Source organism: Planococcus citri, chromosome 2, assembly GCF_950023065.1.
Source record: "Planococcus citri chromosome 2, ihPlaCitr1.1, whole genome shotgun sequence".
Lineage (NCBI taxonomy): Eukaryota > Metazoa > Arthropoda > Insecta > Hemiptera > Pseudococcidae > Planococcus > Planococcus citri.
This window is the reverse complement of record NC_088678.1, coordinates 65,215,051-65,237,377: the sequence shown is the minus strand read 5'-3', so window position 1 is coordinate 65,237,377 and position 22,327 is coordinate 65,215,051. Positions and strand designations below refer to the sequence as shown.

The following is a 22,327-nucleotide window of genomic DNA, read 5'->3' as shown; positions in this document are numbered from 1 at the left end:
TTGGGAACAATTCATCCATTATTTGCACCCCACTTGACGACAAGTACCCAATTACTTGAGTAAATAAAGGTCGCACAATGGTCTGCATTCACGATCATGATCAATAAATCCTTTTCAAATTCCAACTTATTATTTCAACAAAACTGTCTATGATTAAATTAAGTGTAAGTACTCATATACATATAAAGATAGATAGGTATTAGGTACGTCTACTTGCACATAATTTACCAATAAATTCATCGGCACATCTCAACGATTAAAGTAACCCAATAAAATAAACATTATTATCACGTGAAAACCTGCTCGATGGCCAAGTTCGAATAAATTTTATAATCGCGAACACTTTCGAATCGCTAATTTGAAGATTAACTTGTTCGTTTCAATACAGCTACCTACTGTTTGTTGTCAACCATGTACAAAATAAACGAGTAATTTCGAAGTAAAATTACATAGACCCAGCTCTGACGATAAATAACTCCTTCTCTACGTATCCTCTTCTGTTCCACTACGCTATACCTACGTAATATTTTCATTTTTCTACATGATACCGGTATTTTTGGATGTTTCTGGATTTGAAACCCCCATCAAGAAACCGATAAGACTTTCACTTTGAGCTAGAAATAATTGCTAATCTATTAATCAATTAATGATATGATCTATAGATAATCTCAGAAAAAAAAATTGCCAGATGATGCAACCAAAATAGAAACCAAATATAGGTAGGTAGGTAATTGTAAGAATCCATAGGTTTAGGCACCACTTAATGCTGACTGGTTTTTTCTACCAAATCATTTGAGGTACTCGTGAATAGGTAAATTATTAAAGACAACGTAGCGTGACAAAATAACGCATCAGCGTGACAATTATTCAAAATAATAATAAGTAAAGCTTAAAATACAAATATACCTACGTACGAAGTATAGACGAGATAAAATCGACGACAATTTGTATTGTGTTTATACGTTCGACTAAAATACTCGTACATTTACGTAGGTACGTGTGACTGGTGTTCATGAGGCACGAGCTCAGCAGTCTACCAGTCTACGTACATGTGTGTATTGTACAATCCAACCGTGAGATTGTCAATTACCTAATCTATCTTTGTAGATGAGACCAGATTTACCCATATCCAGGATATTCCTCAACGAGATACATTCAAGGTTCGGTTTACGTCAATGTAGTATAACGAGCCGAACGAATCTAGTTTTATTAAATTAGTAAACCCCTCATCCCACTCCATCTCTGACTAAGGCACAAGTCACAAGCAGATAAATGAATAATCATTACGTTTTTTTTTTCATTATTTTATTCGAACTGGCGTCATAACAGTAGGTAGGTCTAGGTCTAGTAGGTCTAGGTCTAGGTAACATCAAATTCGTGATTTATGGACTAACATGAACGATGCACTGGGAAAGAGGAGGGAGCTTTCCCAGTAAAGTCGCACAAATTCATATTAGGTAGGTAGATGAAATGACCCCTCTCTGAATCCCAATTCGATGTTCAATTACTCCCTTTTTTCAAACCGCATGCACACTTCACTTTTACAAAAATCATACTGATGTAAAATTTTCAAAAAACAAAAAAAATCAAGTTTTTCGAGACCCGAAGATCGAATTTATCAATATTAAATTGCAGAATCGCCCCTTCTCTCATTCTTTACCGCTTTCTTGAACTTGATCCGGTATTTTTATTGGCACACTCGTCTATTCTCACGTTTCGACGAAAAACAGTTGTACGAGTAGTTTGAAATGAGCCTTAATAACAAAAGCCAGTTTTTAATTAGGTAGGTAATTTGCACTATTGCGAATACTGCGTAGAAGTTGTTTGATGATTTCTGCGAAAGAGTTTTATTGGAATTAAGAATTCCCACAGAGTCTAGAACATCATCAGTCCAAAAAACTGTATTTTTCTGATTTAATTTTTTCGATCGAAGTCTCGATTATGAAATATTCTCTTCCAATAAAAATACAATAACAAAAAGCATGTTTGGTTAGAAAAAAAAAACAAATGAACAATTGCATAAATTTGTTATGCGAATTGTAAAATATGTTATGAGCTTTTTGAGAGAAAATTAAAAAAATTTGTCTGTTTTTCCAGATCAAAACAGCCTGAAAAAAAATGGAAAAGGATATCGAAAATCAAAAAAGTTCATACAACAGCAGAAAAAAAAAACATTTTTGGGAATGGTGGAATAATTTAAAATTATCATCTTCTATTCTTTTGATTTTCGTTTAAAATTTAAAAAAAAGGTTCACCGAGAGCCCCCCCCACTACCACGGTTTAAAAAATGAAAAAAATTATCATTCTTACTACTATTTTCAAGAATAAACCTCTTCTAGTTCTTCATACTATTTTAGTCCCTTGGTGAGGAGTCCTTCCACCGAAAGCATTTTCCATATTGATGTAATTTTTGAAATAATATTTTGTGTAATTTATCACGCTTCACATAACAGGGCACCATAATTCTCATCCAAAACAAAAATTAAAACTTTTTTTTTTAAATTGGGGGAAAAACATGAAAAATTCAAAAACTACAGATAAACATAGACATTTTTGGAAAAGGGAATAAAAACAAGAAACTAATAATGGTCAATTTTAAAAATTTAAACTTTTTTCTTGGTACCTAATTCTATTTACATTGGCTGCAAAACATTGAAAAAAAACACAAAATAACACACATAATTTAACAAATCTCAAAAAATTTAATAAAAATAAGGCACGAATTCCAAAACGGCCTCTGGGATTTTTTTCAATAGGTTTTTCTCGACCTCTCTGTGGCACGCAATAGTCCAAAATCAGTCAATATTTTGCCAATGAGAGACGAAAGGCAATTGTCAAAGATGTATATTGTTGATAGCCAGCATCATTGGCATTATTTAGTGAACACATGTACCAAATTTTTTCATTCCCTCGAAAAAGTGTGAAACATGGACAAAGGACATTTTGAATATTATGATGCTTCACATTCAAAAGCAAAAGCATAAAATTTTTTTAAAGTAGGTAATAAATAAAAAAAATTGTTCAACTTCGCTTAAAAAATCAGAAATTTGAAAAATTTTTTCTCACAGAATAATAATTTCAAAAATGTTTAAAAACGTCATTAAAAAAGCACAAAAATTGACAACAATAATTTACATAAAAATAAGTATTTTTAATAATTTGAAAAATTTATTTTTTTAGGAATTCTTGAATTGTTGTTGATGAATTTTCGTGAATTTGAGGTTTTTCTCACTTAAAAAAAATCCAACTTTATGCTTTCAATTTTTCTCACTTTTGAATTTGAAATCAATATCATTCGATTTTTGGCATAATGGAAAAGATGAAAAATCAAAGATACATAATTTGAAAACCCGAAGAAAAATTGTTATTTTTCATTGGCAATCAATTTTTAAAAAATCATGATGAAAAAAATAAAAGAAATTTGAAAAACTGAAGAAAAATTGTTAAGCTATTTTTTATTGGCAATCAAAAAATTCAAGACTTGGGCTAATATAGATTCAAAATACATTGAAAATAAATCTTGAAAATTATTTCTCAGGAAAATTAATATGAAAATATATATTTTTTTCATAAATTGAACAAAAATATTTCAGTACAGGACAGAACGTTTGAATATTGATACTAAAACGTCAGAATATTAAAACCTAATTTCTCCCAAATTAAGATGAAAGTTATTTTTCTTATGAACACCAAAAAACCTTTTTTTTTAAATTTTTATTTTTATTTGATTCATGCAAATTATTTCGAATAAAAAATACTTTCGCCATATTCAATTCAATATCTCTCAAAATGAGGGGGGTGGGGGTGTACAAAAATTTTCATCATTCTATGGGAATTTTTTTTCAAAAACAGAATTTTTAAAAATACGAGACACATAATAAAAACACATCACCACAAGAATAAATCACAAACACATTTTGGGGAAAACCTGGAGACTACAGGACATAATTATTATCGTAATAAAATTCACATAAAAATGACTAGATAAAGGATTAGGTAGGTAATCTCCTTCGTCCTTTATATAAAATAAATGCCGTCTGCTCACTACAAAAATTCATAGGTAGATAAAACTCGCAGATATTTCATTCGGTGTGTAAAAAAAAAACCTATCACTTTGAGATCTGAGATCACATTTTCCGCTCAGAAAATTGACTACACTTGATGAGCTACGCTATGTTTTGTTTCGTCTGTTCGTGAATGTGATTAAATTTGATTGCGTTTTCTTTCTCGGATGGAGCCATAGCCCAATGTTGTTGTTTACCGGAGCCGAAAAATACGAATACCACGATACCTAGGATGTACACGACGCTGAGCAGGATGAAGCAAGTGTTCCATTGAGCAGCACTCTGCATCAACATTATAAAAATAAAAGATCAATCGTCAACATTTGTTATTCCAGAGGCACTTTACAGCTAATCGGGCAATATTTTTGAGAGAGCTACTCACATGTTCTGTCACAATGTATCCGACCACGGTTGGACTCACGATAGCTGCCATGGTAAGGAACGAATTAGTAATACCAGACAATAAAGCAGAGAATCTCGGGGCCATGTCCAAAGCAACGACTCTACAAAAAATTCATCGAACATGTCAATATGATTCTTCTTCAAATTCAAATACATTCCCATCAATCTACAATGTATGGATGAAGGGGGAGAAAGAAGGAAAAGGAGATTTGACAGAACGAGAATTACTTACTGAATGGCTAATTCGCTGAAACTGATGAAGAACTTGAACATGGACATGCAAGCTATACTGGCGATGAAATTGGACCAAAGTCCGGCGATAAAGAACACCACCGTTCCCACCAAGAATCCAATAGTTACGTATATTTTATGAACCTGATAAAAAAAGATAAAATATTAATTTTAGCTCCGATATTTTGGAAGAATCACCTCGCAAGAATTTTCTCAACACCGTATTCGAACCTGGGTAGGGGTGAAGATTTCATTTTTCCTGAGGTAGTCGGCGATAATTCCGCATAAGGGGTACGACACGATGGCACAAATATGAGGTATGCTGGAAATGAATCCTATTTGTTTGATGTCGATATTATGGATATCTGGTTTGAGAAAAATATTCAATCAAATTAAATAAAAAAAGTTCGTACAAAAGCTCAGTATTCTGGAAAATGAGAATTCGGAGTATACTAGACCTTTAATGTATTGAGGTAAACACATAATGGTGATCGAATGGCCACAACTGAAGGCAAATTTCGCCGCACAGGCTGCCCATAAAGGTACCGAGGTGAGCACATACCTCCAAGGGATCACCACCTACACAAGATATATCATATTATAATATTCGAATACATCAGATTTCAAGTTCATCAATTTTTGTATGAAATTTGACTTCAAAAAGTCTCCTTTTATGTTACCTTTTCCTGATTTCGCTTAACCTTCGTCAAAATATACGTCTTCTCAGCGTTCGAAATGCATTTATCGTCAGCTGGATCATTTGTAACGAGCAAGTACCAAAATACGTACCAAATAACCGATATGATACCTAAAATTTATCAATTTATCATCATAAAGCTCACACTAATTATAAAGTATCAACATTAGAAAGCAGTTATCTTCGCATAAGATTAATAAGTAAGTCGACATTAAACGAAAATATTCCAATTGCGAATGAACACAAAGTCCATCTAAACATTTGCAGTTTATGCCTCATTACATGTATATTCTCATCTCATCTCATCTTCAGTGGCCTGAGAACTCACCATTTGTATAAAATACCGCAGGCCAACCCCAAAGCTTGATAAGAAATCCGGAAATCGAGAACGAAACAGCTGTTCCGATGAATATTCCGGTAAAACTGTAGCTGACGAATTTCGAACGTTCGTTGGGAGGTGCCCATCTAGACCAAAGCTCAGCAACGCTGGCAAAAGCGAACGCCTGATCGAATTCAAAATTTATTTTCGTTAATATGCATTTCATTGCATGTTTACAGCATGTACCTATATTATATTTAGAAAAAAGTGAATTAAATTGTCATTTATGCAGCTCAAGACGTTAAGTCGAGAATTTAACAAGATAATATTATGATTAAGTTACTTAAATTACGCCAAGTATATCTATTTATAAAAATGTTCGAGCTAAATTAACTTTCTTAAGAGTTTTTGTCGGAGAATTTTCGAAATTGGATTTGATATCATAATACCTATTAGTACGTCGTGGGTACTTTTAAATAGGTCGAAAATAGCACCTAATCTGAAATCGTAACTCTCAAGTAACTTATATAATTTTATCCTGCCTTCTAATTCTACGATACTCGTTAAAATCGAATGTTTTTTGAATTTGCTCGAGATAAGGTTTTTTCAGGCTGAACGATTTATTTTTAGATAGGTATACGAGATGAAAATAAGTACAGGGAAGATAAGATTTTTTCGATACACTGGTGATAGAATGATAATCAATATTTTTCAAAATCCGAATTTACTCATAAGTGAAAAAAAACTGTCTTATCTATTTTTTTTTTTTTTTTTTTTTTTTTTTTTGAAATGGAGAAATTTAATACAAAAAAAGATTTGTCTGATCACAAATCAAAATTGAAAATTCGTTTCAATTTCAGGTTCCAAAAAATTTAAAGGCCTTCAAAAATCATATTATTTTAAAAATATATCCAGATTGATTTTTTTCAATTCATAATAGTCACTTTAATAAGAGTAAAAATTGTAAATTATTTGAGAAAAATAACTCTCAGTTTTTCAGATTTGTTCCATCGGATTAACCCCAACTTATTCCTTTTCACCAATTTTCATCTTCAGGAGTGAGAAAAAAGAGTCATTTACCTCCATTCATTTTTTTTTTTTAGAAATCAAATGCTAAAATGCCGAAGGAAATCAGACAATCAGACTACATTTTTTTCTTGGTTTGCTCCATAAAATTGAGGGGAAAATCATTTCCATATTTTTTTTTTAGCATGTATTGAAGAGAAAAAACAAAAATCAGCCCCCCCCCACCTCCCACCCCAGGAATAGGACGAAAAATAGCAAAAACATGAACATTTTAATAAACAACTTCAGTATAGACAAAATTACACTACACTGACCTAATATTTTTTTTTAATCAAAAAGTGAACTAAATTGCTTATAATGCTTCAAAAAAGTCGTCCAATTGTTGATAAAATTTTCAAACGGATTTTCGATTTTTTTTTTTTTTTTTTTTTTTGTAGTCGAAAATTGCTATTTTTTTCAAAATTTAACATGACCTGACTTCACTATTCATTTATATTGCGAATCAACGCTAATTTCAATGCCCAAAACAATCGCAAGAAGAGAGGTTGGCAGTACTTGAATAAAATCATTGAGATAAATAAATATTGACGATAATTTTCCCTCTCAAGTTTTCACATAAGTAAATAATGCAACATCGATTTTCATGACATATTTTCGTTTTGAAAGTAGATGTGATTTGTTAAAGTACTTCAAAATAAAAATAAATTCTTGGAAAATAATACATAATATTTTATGAAGTCTTTTCAAGACGACCTTCATTAATATGTACCAATTCTTTCTATTCCTCTCTTATCGTCTAGACAACATTTTAGTCCCCAATAAAGACGATCTAAAATCTCGAAAATGTAACTTCAAAAGGAGGTCATCTGAGTTCAAACAAATGTGCAAAAAATTTTCAGAACTCCAATAGCTTCTCGAGAGTAAGTTATACCTATAAGAGCTGGAATTCTCGCGGAACTATTCGATTTTTCAGGCCATATTCGAGTAAAAAATGAATAAAATTTACCCTCCAGACCTAAACAAAGGCGAAAATTAACGATAAATTCCAAAAATCTGTTTTTTTGGGGGCAAATAATACAGTTATTATTTATTTCTCATCAAGATACGACTTGAAAAATTGAAAAAAAAACTGAAAAAGCATAAAAATAGAGCTAATTTTTTACCACAAATCCAAACCTCTGAATGCTTAAAATTTTGGGCATGGTCATTGGTCATTGTTCACTTCAGTCCATTTAGCTACCTCTGAGACGTGAAACCTCAAATGTTCAAAATTATAAGTACATAGAAAAAAAATTCAAAAACGTCCTTGAATGACCTAGGTAGGTACATTTGAAAAGTTCACTTGAGTACAACAAACTACTGTTGTAGTTGTTTTTCAATAAAACTCCAATTTTTCATTCAGAAAACAACGATCAAAAATTTTTTTTTCTTCATTAAAAAAGGTCAACAAAATTTAGGTAAGTAAAATAATTTTTTCAGCCAACTTTTCATATTAAGATGATCTTAAATCAATTTTAATAAAAATTGATTTCAATTCAAATTGAATATTCGATACCATAAGGGAAATATGTATATCTGTAAAAAATTTTGAAAATGACTAAGTCAGCATTTAAAAATATGGAAGATAAACAGTTTTGCAGACATCCTACTCAAATTTTTCAACAAAAAAAAAGGTAATTTTAATAACTTTCAGTAGTGAAAAAAAGTAACCAAAGAAGGATCATTTTCTTCCAAAAAATGACATTGTTTTTCAATTCCAGCGTTTGGAAAAGCAAAAAATCGAGGAAAAAAGGTAAAAAAAAACTTGAATCACGAAGAAAAAGTGAATTACCTATTTCATTTCAAGGTTAAGAAACCAAATAGGATTGGTAATGAAATCAGAAATCAAAAATTTGCACCTTTTTTCGTTTTTTCGTGTTTTTTTTCAGTCATGGCCTTGGATTTTTGAAAATTAAATTCCTTCACATTTTTTGCCCAAACGGAACAAGGACGAAAACTTTTGATCAACTTTTTCATTCCTAAAAAAGCTTCCGAAAATTCACATTTTTCCGGATAGAAAACAACATTATTTTTGATGAGAGATGAATTTTGACAAATAAGTATTAAAATATCTTCAATTTTCTAATTTTTGCAAAAAAAAAATTCAAAAAGTAACTGATTACGATGCCTGGTTTTTCAATTGAATCTTTTTTCGTTAAAAACTTCGAGCCTCGCGAACAAACCCTCCCTTTTTTTAAATTTTATATAAAGAGCCAAAAAATTTCTTTTATTCGATCCCTCCACAACCATACTCATTTTTCAACAAATACTTCTTCAAAATTTGTCCAACCCCCCCCCTCCACAAGTACCCAGCACCTTTCAAATCTCAACACTACCCATAATAAAAAAAATACCAAATCAGCATAAAAATAAAACTCAAATTCACCTCGAACAATCCTTCAATGACCCTGGATGCGATAAAAAGGTAAAAATGTAAATAAAGCACGAGTTGGGTGAACAGGGTGGTTACTCCAGTCATCAGGACACCGATACCAAAAATCGTACCACCTCCAAACTTGGTAGCCAAAAATCCTCCCAAAGGAGCAGCCAAATACCCATACGAGAAAGCACTCAGCACGAAGCCTTTCTGCTTGGAATCCCAATTGAATTCAGGTTCCTAAAAAAATCACTCATTTTTAAAATTCAAAGTAGCCTTCCCCATAACTCATAAGGCAGGTAAAAAAAACTCACTTCAGTTATGATTGTTCCATTTTCCAAGGTGATATTTTTCTGAGACGTCATTTGTACAATAGCCATACTCAAATTGGTACGTAAACAATACATATTTATGTAGCCAAAAAAGGCTAATAATACGATAACGTAACGTTTCGGTATACAACAACACGACAGACACATTTGCTGCATTTTGGATGAATATTTCCCTTCAAAATTGGCTACCAAAAAAAATAATAATAATCCAAAATTTCAACTAAACAACACTCGAATCGTCAATTTGCCTAGAAACACTTCCAAGTCTACTGCAAACTACCAAACTCACGAATACTTCTAAAATCTAAAAATACGACGAACCCTTGCCAGAAAAAACTTGTCGAAAAAAAAACCAACACACGTTCGAGTTCCAAAAGAACAACCAGTTCGACTAGAACGAAACGACGTCTTCGGTTTAGTAAACTGAAATCACCATCTGTGGCTTGGCTCGGCTCATTCGAAGGTATTGTTTCGATTTCGAGCAATCACGTCGCATACAAGAGTAAATCCTAGAGATAAATACGAGATAAGCAGATAGGTAAACGTTCGGGAAGGAGGTGAGGGGGGAGAGGAGAGGAAAGACAGCTAACAGCTCCGACAAGCTGTCAGTTTTCAACAAACGATTCGTTCACGTTGATCGGATAATTCGATCACGCTTCGAGAATGATGATCTTTCGCAGACCACCACAAGTAACGGGCAATACGATTCTTTTACGACGAATCGCGTGAAAATTTTACCCTTTGGGCCTGTTTGCGATGCGAATTCCGAGGCAGAAGAATCACCTTAAGAAGAATACATTTTTTAGAAGGAATCTCGATGGTGGCGCCATCCCCAGTTCTTCGATCAATCACGTGCTCTGTCTCTCTACTAAACTTGAAGAAAAAATGATCAAAAAAAAAATCAATTTGGCGAATGTTCGCATATGCAAATGAACTCGTTTCGACGACATTGAAATCTCGGCATTAGTCGATAGGCTTGTCGAAGAAAGAAAAAACAGTGGAAAAAAACAATAACTTTTCTTAATTCAATAATCATTTCGACGTACTTGACGTACTAATAAGTAACTCAAATTATTCATAAGTATAAACGTAAGACTATTTTACGTCAATGTTCGAAAATGAAAAAAAAAAGACAACAGAATTTATCGAAAACCCTCAACTTATTCGCGATAACAAAAATAAATAATCGACTTAATTTTACACAGGTAGTACAATATTTAGGTATTTGAGTAAATACGTTTTATTTAATAACTACCTATTGTTATTTATTATTTTAGCTACGTAACGTTTCCAAATTGCACTTTGCTTTATATTATGTATGCTATATGAAAATTACGCGATCGAGGTGAACTTTCTCTTATCAAGTCGCCTAAAATTATACTATGATCTTGAAATTGCGATACACTCGTCTCACAGATAGGTACTCGAAAAAGTTCATAAAATTACTAGTGAACTTTTCAGGCACTTCGAAAGAGAAAAAATGAAACGAGAGAGCTGAAAGAAAAACAATCAACTATTTTTTTTCTCCAGTTGTTTGTGAGTATCGAGAATTTCGAGATTGTAAAAAAAATCGATCATTTGTTTCGCTAAATTTGCACGCTCTTGAATCTGTCTAAGACTGATTCCAGGTACGATAGATTAAGAAATCTCCCCCTCCCACTTCTGACTATCCGGATATTTGCAGGTGTAGGTACTTTTTTTCTCAGTAGAGTAAAAAAAATAACTTCTACAGAAGTGTGAAGCATTAAAATAGCCATATCATTTTACGAATAGACGAGAAAATTATGCATCGACCAAAACCAAAAAAAAAAAAAAATCACCGAAGTAAAAAAATTTCAATGAATTTTTCACCAAGGTTGAATTATTGCAACGTTGATTGAATTTCATGCACGTCTGAGATAAATATTTTGCCAATTTTGAATAGTTTTCGTTTCTTAACTCCTTAACGACAAATACAATGAGTAGTTATTAAAGTGTTAATGTTCGTAACAGGTAGTTCTAAGAACTAAGTTCCCCTGCACCACCAAGTTCAGAAAACTTGAAACGTGCTTTACTGAGAGAAAAAAAAGCGTAAGTATATGTAGAGTAGATATCTCTGTAAGTTGTATAACGTGCTAATTGATCTAAAAAGCTGAAAATAATTATCAAAGGAAAATCGAGAACTACCTATCGTAGAAATCGTAGAATAAAATTTAATAGTCCAAGCGAAAAACCATCGAAGCAATCATTTTGATCGTTAATTTCTACATAGAACTTTGAAATGGTGATCTTTTTCCTCAGACTTCTTTCATATACTACCTATCTATGAAAAGATAACGTCAATAAAATTTCATTTTCGAAACGTTTATCGACAGACTATAAAATTTTATTAGGTACGTTACAAAAATAAATATATACATTCAGTAAGCCACCGCGGTCACACAAAATTACAAGTTCTTTTGAAAATTTTACATTGTTTTTTTCCTTCTGTTTTTTCCTCGTTGCCTTTCTGAATTTTAAAATTATATCGGGTCTTTTAATTTATCTCGAGTTTTTCTGCCGTTTTGGTAGTCTATCAGGTGAAGTGAACGAACCATTAAATTGGGTTTCCTAAGGCAGGGCAGGGAAGGTTTTAATTTCAAAATTTCAAAACTGTGGCCATGGAAACACAGGTTTTCGATTTTTTTTACTCGATTTCGAATTAATCTCTTCTCCACTTTTGAAGAAGAAGAGGGACCGGAATTTCAAAAACTTTGAAAGTTATAACATAGAGATGGAGAGCTAAATTTTTGAGGTAGCTGACTTTGATTTTCCAACTCGCTTTTTACCTCGACCTCAGCTTGAGCAATTAGGGTAGGGGATTCAAGGATTGTTAAATTTGAAAAATTGTTGCTTGACTGCCAAAATCTGGGTTCTCGAGGTCACTGGTGCCAATTTTTTCACTTTATACCGAAATTCACCCCCCCCTCTTCTTCACCAAAATTTAGCTTATTCGCGCCCCAACAAAAAAAGGAGAGGGCAAAATTTTAAAAATTTTGAAATTCGGATAAGAGGAATAAAATTTACATTTTTCTGTGTCGCTGATTTTATTGGATGTAGAAATGTGGGTTTTCAAGTTTGCTGACTCTCATTCACCATTTGATCACAAATTGAACCCCTTACAAGTAATTGAATTTTGAAGCATTAAGAAATTTTCAAATTGGTACGGAAAAGATTTGTTATATAAGTTACAAGGTCTCAATTTCCTCACTTCATTTTACTAGACTCAAAATCGACAAATGACCATCCTTCTTGAAGAATGGTGCAGTTTAGAAAATTTTGAAAATTGGATGACAGGTACAACGTTTGGAAGACAAAGTTTTGGGGTGACTGATTTCGATTTTATTGTAGACACGTATGGGTGGATTTCAAAAACCAAAAAAAAAAAAAAAAAAAAACTGCTGGATTTTGATCCAATTCAGCAGAGACCATTTTGAGTTGAAAGTTGCCACAAAAAGAAGGTAATTTAATCATTAAAAAATATCAATCCCAAAGACTGAGACTGGGAAAGTATTTTGAAAGGCAGTGATGCCAATTTTTTGATCATTTACGCCAACTTCAAAAAATTGAAAAAATTTAATAGGTTTTTGATATTTTTTTCGACTTTTTGAAATTGGCGAAGATCGAAAAATTGGCACGCGTAGCTGCAGGAGTGAAAAATTAAACATTTTTTTCAAAAATACCCTCTCGTTGACTGCCTAAATCTCTCTTACAAGGACACCTCCGGAGGTAACACCTTAAACTCAAAATGAACGTCTCTCTTAAATTTAATAAAAATACGTTTTTTTTTTTTTTAAATATCCACCCTAATATAGGTATACCAAGCTCCCTATTTAGATCTTCGAGGTTACTGACCCTAATTTCTTACTTGACCCCAACTGAATCCCTCGGAAGAGATCAGTTTCAAAAATTTTTAAATGGATGGACAGGGAAGTATAAAATTTTGAGGTAACTGGTCGCAATTTTCTCTCAATTGATTTTTACCATCGACCAAAAATTGAGTTTTCTTTCTCTTCAACACAAAAGAGAAGGGTCGTATTTTTTTTTTTGAAAATTGAATGACAGGAACATAAATCGATCGATTTCAATTTTTTTATTGACATTAATGATTATCATAATCATAACATGAGCATGAAAGACCGGCTCTCGAAGTCACTGATCCTCACTTCTCAGCTACAAAATACTCCTTTTCTCAAAATTACCTACTTGGAAAAAATAAATCGAACTTTTAGGAACTCAATTTTTTAAAAACAGCTCTTCTATTTTTTCAAAATGTGTTTGCTTCTTTTCTCCAGATTTTCCAACTGATTTTTTTTTGAGTCTGTTTAGCTTTGTTTTTTCTATTTTTTAAATAGGTATTCAAAAAATACTCGAATTTTTTAACAACAAATCCTAGAAAAATTACTCGTACTTCCTCTTTCTTTCCACGCTAGAAATAAAATAGTAATAAGTACCTATCTAGAAATTATAAATTTTTAATCGTCGAAAAATTGCTTGAAAATTGATCGATCGAATAAATTATTCACAAGGAAATCACCATGATGGGAAGAATTTTGAACGAATTGAAAAAAACACATCAACTAAAAATTCCCCATATCAGGCGAAATTTGCATGATGCACTGAATTTCATTTTTAGTTCTTTTCAGCGAATATTTCAACGGCTCAATTGTCACGAAAAAATCAGAATTTTATCAAATTGAAGTATATAAAGGTGAATGTATATGGAACGTTGTTTTTAACCTCTCCAATCGATCTAATCGTTCTCAAGATCTCTTCAAATTGATTAAGGTAAGTACGTACAAATAATTTTCAAAATATTTCTGAATAATATTTTTTAAAAACTGAATGACCCAAAAATCCGCAAAGGCTTCAGAGTGGCCTAAATAAAACTAAGATCAAACACACATTTTTTGAAAACAAATCATAAATGATTATGTACCTTTCTCCGTACAGCATATATGTAGATGCTCAAGCACTCTTCAGTTAGCTGAGCCTACTATTATGACTACTGACGTACCCATACCCACCTCTATCACATTAGAAATAAAGTTTTATGATTACGATAACCCAACAGCTCGAGAATGGTCGAGGTTAATGACGATAATCGTATCGATTCTATTCATCCATTTTCCGTCAAAATATTATCATCGTCGATTCATTTATGTGTACTATAGGTAATTAGCTAAGTACACATCATCAAGTATGTACACTCAGTAACCATGACCTACCAGGAAGTCAAATACCACACTAATTTAAGCCCACTCGACTTGACGTATCGCACTCTTTGAAAAGAAAATCTATGATATTTTTAGGTAATTTTAAATACATAGGTAAGGTAGGTAAAGTACACAGAAAAATGTACCTATGTAGAAACGAATTCACGTAACATCGTTGAAAAAAATTAATTGTAATATTGAAAAAATATCTCACACACATATCACTTCAGCAGTCGATTTCTTAATAATTCGATCATCTTACATATGTACTTAATCATCTGTAAAAATACTAATTACTTACGTACGAGTACATTGCGATTTATTAGATAATTATTTAAAAAGATAAGAAAGCGTCCAAACGTTAGAGTAAGGAAACAAAATCACAAACGCACACCGGCGCATAAAACATTCTGAATTACATCAGATCAAAATCCAATCTTAATAAACACAGCTGAAACAGTGAAACATCTATCCATATCTCAATAATGAGTGACAAATCCAAGTGAATTGTCGTCCAGCTCGAGTTACCGTAAAATAATTTAAAAGAAGAATCTTTGTCATACATTCACACAGTATCATTAAGGTTCTTTGTATCTCTAATCGGTAGATAGATATTATGTACACATAATTATTTTTATATCTAACTACCTATGCAAGAATCAATTTAATTAAAAAATATTAAAGCTTTGAGATCGTGATATTTAAAGGAAATCTCGTTCGTTCGTATTAAATTAATAGGTACCTTCATATACTCGACGAATAAAAAATCGCAATCATTTTTTAAATCAACACAGATTAATTTTTAACCGCAGGTAATTGAAATTCATTAAACGTGAATATTTCAACGAACGCGAACGAGAGAAAAAGACGAGGAAAAAATCTCGAGATAAGATAGGCAGGTATACCTAAGAACTTTTTTCCCTTCGAAAAAATATTATTCGTTATTGAGAGTAGATTTTTTCTGCGTATCCTTGGGAGGGTCTTCGTTCCATGGTTGGGTTTCTCCAGAGGCGAAGAAAGCGTACAAAACAGCACCCACAATATATATAAAGCTGAACGAGACAAAACAGACATTCCATTCGAATTGGCTCTAAACATTTAAAATACGAAATAAATATGGTCCCATTCAAAAATTGTCCTGGAAGTGAAAGGGTGAAAGGGGAAGGAGAAGAAAAAAATGTGTGTACTCACATGAGTCTTGACCACAGACCCAATGAAAAATGGGCTGGCTACAGCTCCTAATGTGAAAAACGTCGTCGTGATGCCAAAAAGAACGCTGGCGTATTTAGGCGATAAATCAATCACGTTTACGCTGCGAAATTGAATATAATAAAATAAAAACTTCTCTCAGAGAAAGGAGGAGGATGGTAAAAAGATCAACGTTTTCTAAACTTACTGAAAAGCCACATCGCTGAAACTGGTGAACAACCTGTACAACGCCAAACCCATAACAATGCCGACGAAATTGCGCCAAAATGCGACCAAATTGAGTAAAGCAGCTCCCACAGCGAACCCGACGCAAATGTATAATTTATGGATCTACAAGAGAAGTCGACAAAATCACTTGTTTTATGCTGAAAAGAAATCATTCGAGTACGAATACAAAAAACGAATCGAACCCGAGTTCCGGTCAAAATCTTCCTATTTTTCAACACATCCCCAAGGTATCCAGCTATAGGATGAGAGATCACAGCGAAGAGATGGGGTAGAGCGGAAACCATGCCAATTTTATTTATATCGATGTTATTGATATCTGTAGATAGAGGTACAATGGTACATACATACGTCAGAACATGATAAGTAGCATATCTGCCACATTCAAGGAGCCATGGCTACGATAGAGGTACCCATACCTTTGATGTACAATGGTAAATATAGGATTACAACGGTATATCCGAGGCTGAATACGAATTCTACCACGCAAAGGGTCCATAGGGGCACCGAGGTCAGCATACGTTTCCAAGGGTAAACAATCTAAAAAGGTGGAAGGAGAAAAAATAGGTTTGAAAATGGATACAAAATTCTTAATTTTTTACTTCATTAAAAGTGCATGAAAACTTTGAGATGGCTCACGCTTTATATAGGTAGCTTACTTTATCTTTTTTTTCATTTTTAATATTTTCCATCAAGTATTTTAGCTCAGCTGGGGATAAACTTTTATCCTGGGATGGTTCGTTGTAAACGAAAAACAACCAAATCATCCACCACACCAACGCAGCACCTCCTGAAATATTCGTCAAAATTCACAACATCATCAAATACATGTAGCTTATCAGGCTAATAAAGAGAACCGCTGGCTAATGTGAATCCTTTCCTTGGAGTCGTCAACGTCTTTAAAATTGAATACATACATATTACAACAGGTGCCCATTTGTCCAATAAAATTTTCGAATAAAAAAACATGTGAGACTTTTTCGAAAAATTATTCGCAGGGTCTTTGGCGAAATAATTTCATCTCCCCTCTTCCCCTTTGCTACGAAACCCTTCATAAAATTGCAATAAAAATAGACAAGCTTGAATTCAAAACTACGTTAGATGAACAAGAAATTAATTTTTTAAAGGCATCGCTCAAGTCTAATTTTTCCCCACGGATTAAAGATCGATGCTCTCGTTTCGTTCGCGTAATTCACTCGTACGAGGCTTACCTTTATCAGAAAACTTTTCAAAAATGGGCAAAAATCCGTCTTTTCGTGTTTCTAGAAAAGGGTGAGAGGGGTTGGTGGAGATTTTCACCCATTCCCGTCCCCCTCCACCAAGCACATACACGAATTCTTCCAAATATCTATACATGCGAAATTTTAGCCTCCTCCTAGGTCAGTTTGGAAAATCTCCAGGAATAAAAAAAATAAGAGTCACCCGTCACGTCATCACAGACATTTGACTAAATTTTTCTCCCCATTCGGCATTTCAAAAATTGCAATATTAGAAAGCAAAAGACATGAACCCGAAATTTGAAAAAAAATGAGTTCAATAAATTCAAAGTTGCGATATTTCTTCATAATTTTATAGCTTTTAAAAATAAAGAATTTAACAAAAAACTGAAATTTTAAATTTTTTTAAAAAATTGCACGTTTTATTTTTGCATCTTTTTTTAATTCTCAGCTGAGCTTTTGTTAAATTGAAAACTTTTCAGTATAAGATTCACGGTAGCTCTTGCCTAACACTTTGGGTAAGGCTTCGTCTCTTCTACCTTCACCCCCCCCCCCGCCCATCCATTAATATCAATACAAATGCTTACAAGGGAATCTCGTCACTTCCGATCTGGCTGAAATTCGGCTCACTGAAAGTTCATGTCACCCACATCTCAGAATCAAATTTTCAGCTGCTAAAGTTAATTTTTCGAATTTTGGCGAATTTTTGAAAATGACTAAAATAGCCCATTCATTGACGAGATTTTCCTAAAAATGGTAGATCATGAGATGAAAATCTGAAATTTGGTGTAGATACTAAAATCGACCTCCCGAATTCATTGTGACCATTCACGATACGATCTGGAGCCTCCAGCAGGACTTTGTTTTTTCTCCAGCGCGCTGGAATCGCTCCAGAAAACGTTGTAATTAATTTCGGCAGCTGAAATTTCAATCCTATTAAAAAGTTCGATATTCCTAATCGATTAGGACGGTCAAATCGCGAATCCGAAATGCGAGTTCACGAGTGAATTTTTTCACAAGTTGAATATCCCATACTTTAAAAATATTCCAGTAGAATAGAGCAAATGTATTTCTGAAGAAAACCATCCAAAACTTCGCCTATACCCTAATATCGACCCTCCCCCCCGAATCGATTGCGACCATTTTCTAAAAGATCTGGAGCCTCTAGCAGAAATTAGTTTGTTTTTTTAGCACACTGGAATAGCTCCAGAAACCGCTATAATCAACTTCGGCAGCTGAAAATTTGGTTCTATGATGTTGTGACATAATCAAAAACACAACTTAGCAAATTCAATATAAACCTCACGTAGGGTGTAATAATCTAGTAATTATTATACCCCCCCCCCCCCCCCGCCCGCCAAAAACCCACGAACTTTCAGTGTGCAAAATTTCAAACAAATCGGAGGTGACCAGTTGACGAATCACACTGATTTTTTGAGTGAATGCCAAATTTAAGAAACGATGAAAATTCAATTTTTTTTATTAGATATTTAATAATGAAATATTCCAATCCTTGAATGTTTTCTCTACTTCACGTTATTTAGGTAGAAATTATAGAAAACCAAAGCACCATTAGAAGATTTTCACTTTTTAAATAGAAATTGTAGAAAAAGTGCAGGTATTATAATTATTAGAAGGGTTCAACACATTCGTGTTCAGGGAGTTCGATTTATATGAAAACGACACCCATATTGTCAATCTTTTTCAGACCCAAAATTGGGTGGGGAGGCACCCATGGCCCCAAAATCAGCTTTTTCAGGAATTGTCGCATTTTCTGCAGTTTATTAACGTTCACGAGCAAAATTTCAGAACTTTATCACGAGAAGTTTTTTTTTGGCAGTACTATGACACAAAAAATACAGTTCATTTTGAAGAGTTTTTTGATTTTTTAAAGATGGCCCACCTGGAGAAAAAATTCTCAAAAATTCTCAAAACTAGTACTCGCCTGAACGTATTATTTTTTAGATGAAAACAAATTTTGTGTGCTTGAATTAGGTTAGGATCGAAATATAGCGGTTTCAAATTTTCTACCGTCAATATTCCCCCCTCCCCCCCCGAAGTGGCCAAAAAATTTGAAAAAAAAACACGTGGCTATAGCCTCATGTCTCCTCTACACATTTAAGGTGAATTCAAAAATTTTTATTCAAAACCGTTAAAGAACGATTTCTCCCCGGAAAAAAAACGTTTTTTCACCATTTCGTGCAAGGGTGTGGGATGAGGGATTTTTTTTTGGCTCCAAGATTTTTTTAAGGCACCCAACAGTGCTTCATCAAAATTTCAAAAATCCAAGGACAGGGGCATTTCACCTACTTATTTTACCCGGGAATACTTTTTAACCTGCGGTGCTCTTTGCTAGAAAAAAAATCTCACAACATCATAGTTATTCACGTAATTCAATCTGAGAAATCTTCATAATTTAATTTAATCTTCTCAAATCTCAAATTACATATTTAATCAAATCTTTGCATAGGTAGAATATGAAATTGCATCAGAACTTTTTGCTCTTTTCCACTGATAAATTGATGTAAATTTATCTCATTTTGTATGATTTGATAAAATTACATCTACTCATTTCTCAGATTTCATCATGAGTCTTTGAAGTTTTCCTACTCGAGCTGACTTTTTATTTCAATTTCACGAATAACAAAGAGAGTTGAAATAACGAATTTTCCAAAAAATCCAGAGAAAATTATTCAAACTCGAAATACTCTCCCAGACTTTCAAATTAACTCCAAAATTACCACACCTACACAGATTTTTTAGACATAAGCAGGACACTCTGTATAGATAGTTTGTACATAAATAATCTACATTCAGATATTTTACGAGAAATAAAACCATCAACCCTCTAAATATGCTTACCAGTCACGTAGAATATAGCCGGCCATCCCCAAGCTTTAGCCACGAATCCGGCGATAGGATAGGACACAGTGAGACCAAAATACACACCAGTAAAACTATACGACACCAATCTGGACCGTTCCGCAGGAGGAGACCATTTGGACCATATTTCAGGCATACTGGCGAACGCAGCAGCCTACAAAAAACATCTTTTTAAAACCCCCGTTTACCCAGAAATCAGGAGATTGTTTAGTCGCTTACTTCACACCATCCTTCCAGAGCTCTGAACAACAAGAACAGTTTAAAATCAAAATGCAGCAACATAGGAGTAAACAGGGTGATCAATCCGGTCAATCCGACTCCGGCTCCGAATACAGTGACACCTCCGTATTTGGTGGCTGTCATGCCTCCCAGTACCGTGAAAATGTACCCGAATGAGAACGAGCTCAATGCTAGACTTTTCTTTTGAGAGTTCCATTTGAATTCTACAATCTACACAGTACACAGTGATTAAAATAACTCATCGATGATGTACACAGACACACAGAAGAAGAACAAGAAGAAGAAGCAGTAAAAAACAAAAGTCCACAACTTACATCTGCTTTGGTCCCATTTTCAAACTCAATTGTCCGGTTACTGGTCATCTCTACCATCGCCATACTCAAATTGGTACGTAAACAGTACATATTGACGTATCCAAAAAACGCCAAGAAAGCGATCAAATATCGCTTCTGTATCCATGACGATTTCACTTCAGCGACAGCAGTCATTTCTAAATAATTCGCATTAAAATAGGTACGTATTCGTATAGAAAGGTAGAGGAGCGTAAAGACACCAACTCTATCCTAACCACGTTTAATTGAAAATCAAGTACCTAAGTACGTAATGTTATCGAAATTTCGCATCTCTTCATAAATTATCCTTATCATTTCCTTGCCATCTGACTGACGGAATAATATCTGTTATTTCAACAATTCTGTACTCGGCTGTCTGTACCTATCGAAAAGCATTATCTAGTTGTTGAGAAAATAAATCAGACGAGTAAATACAGCGATATCTGTACCTGCAATGCTTAAAAATATCTAATTAATTATTATCGACGATGGTGTTACTCTTGTCGGAGATGATTATTAAAATGAGAGGTTAACAAGAACTCTTGTAAAAAAAACCCCATTACTCGATTGCGAATTTCGAAGATATCAAAGCAACCACTTCAAATCGAGCAAACCATAATTTCATCGAATCGTTACAAGCATTAAGTACCATCAGTGATAAAAAAAAACTGTCGAGTAAATATTTGCCACTTTTTATTATCAACATTAGGTAACGAAATAAGTATTAATTTCGGGTAGATAATTTAGGGACGATTTGATATCACATACCTTATGGTTTGAGGTGATGAAACCATGAAGAAAAATTCACAATAAACGAGTAATCTGGAAACAAACACATCGGAGTCATTTTCACTTCTGTTTGCGGAATATATCACGATTCACGATTCACATCACACCGAATTTATTATTTTAAAAATACTCGGACGAAATGAATTCGACAAAACACAACAAACGACAACGATGAACTCCAAAGAAAAATAATAACAACTAGCAAACCCGTTAATCGCGCATACTGCGCGATTCTTTAAAACGTGAGTGTATTATTTTGAAAATTCACTAACTAATACTTAAAATGATCACAATTTTTTTCAAAATTAGTGCAAATCCTTTAAAACTACTGAAAAAAATAAGTACATGGGTAGGTATTTAAAAATGTATTTGAATTTTGAGTTTTCGCTTGACTTTTCATGCAACTTTTGGATTTTTGGAAGTATAAGAATAATACTTATTTTCATGTATGAAGCTGTTTGTGCAGATAACACATGCGTTTTTCGCAATAAGGCAAATAAGTTGATAACTAAACACCTTTTCAGTGATTGATCTAGTAGTGTCTTTCCTATAATTTGGGCTGTATAAATGGCAGGTCACCCATATTTTCTTTGCAGCTTCCCAAACTTTGCAATCAACTTTTGAACGTTGTATTATTAAAGTACAATATGTTCTCATAAAGCTTATAATCTCAGGTGTACATTGAGTGCCTGCATATTCATACCATTGAAG

At 33.3% G+C, this 22,327-nt stretch overlaps 3 protein-coding genes across 4 annotated transcripts in view; all 3 read right to left on the bottom strand.

The window, feature by feature from the left end:
• LOC135837071 (vesicular glutamate transporter 3-like) overlaps positions 1–22,327 on the bottom strand; it is a 63,774-nt gene that overhangs the window by 3,096 nt on the left and 38,351 nt on the right. Inside the window, exon 1 of one of the 2 annotated variants that reach the window (XM_065352223.1) lies at positions 229–3,321. The exons of the other annotated variant lie outside the window; for it this stretch is intronic. The gene's annotated coding sequence lies outside the window, so the exon portion shown is untranslated. Of the gene's footprint in view, positions 1–228; positions 3,322–22,327 lie in introns of those variants that run through there. 2 annotated transcript variants of the gene reach the window in all.
• LOC135837070 (vesicular glutamate transporter 3-like) lies at positions 3,900–10,006 on the bottom strand. The gene is made up of 9 exons (XM_065352222.1): positions 9,470–10,006; positions 9,165–9,395; positions 5,723–5,897; positions 5,378–5,505; positions 5,156–5,276; positions 4,929–5,062; positions 4,699–4,841; positions 4,447–4,567; positions 3,900–4,346 (listed from the first exon to the last, which is right to left on the bottom strand). The coding sequence occupies exons 1-9, from the start codon at positions 9,641–9,643 to the stop codon at positions 4,167–4,169; spliced, it is 1,407 nt and encodes a 468-aa protein (XP_065208294.1). The 5' UTR covers positions 9,644–10,006; the 3' UTR covers positions 3,900–4,166.
• LOC135837068 (vesicular glutamate transporter 3-like) lies at positions 14,894–21,742 on the bottom strand. Its single transcript, XM_065352219.1, has 11 exons — positions 21,596–21,742; positions 21,088–21,209; positions 20,810–20,985; positions 20,475–20,705; positions 20,235–20,409; positions 16,815–16,945; positions 16,575–16,695; positions 16,341–16,474; positions 16,118–16,260; positions 15,913–16,033; positions 14,894–15,811 (listed from the first exon to the last, which is right to left on the bottom strand). The coding sequence occupies exons 2-11, from the start codon at positions 21,140–21,142 to the stop codon at positions 15,656–15,658; spliced, it is 1,443 nt and encodes a 480-aa protein (XP_065208291.1). The 5' UTR covers positions 21,143–21,209; positions 21,596–21,742; the 3' UTR covers positions 14,894–15,655.

What these genes read in the sequence shown, in the direction of transcription:
- LOC135837070 (XM_065352222.1), bottom strand. Translation starts at nt 9,643, where the DNA reads ATGCAGCAAATGTGTCTGTCGTGTTGTTGTATACCGAAACGTTACGTT. An exon ending in TGCGGTATTTTATACAAATG is followed by an intron (nt 5,506 to 5,722) that starts GTGAGTTCTCAG and finishes GATAAATTTTAG; the next exon opens with GTATCATATCGGTTATTTGG. An exon ending in GATACATTGTGACAGAACAT is followed by an intron (nt 4,347 to 4,446) that starts GTGAGTAGCTCT and finishes ATGTTGATGCAG; the next exon opens with AGTGCTGCTCAATGGAACAC.
- LOC135837068 (XM_065352219.1), bottom strand. Translation starts at nt 21,142, where the DNA reads ATGATAAGGATAATTTATGAAGAGATGCGAAATTTCGATAACATTACG. An exon ending in CTCTGGAAGGATGGTGTGAA is followed by an intron (nt 20,410 to 20,474) that starts GTAAGCGACTAA and finishes TGTTTTTTGTAG; the next exon opens with GCTGCTGCGTTCGCCAGTAT. An exon ending in GGTCTGTGGTCAAGACTCAT is followed by an intron (nt 15,812 to 15,912) that starts GTGAGTACACAC and finishes TTAAATGTTTAG; the next exon opens with AGCCAATTCGAATGGAATGT.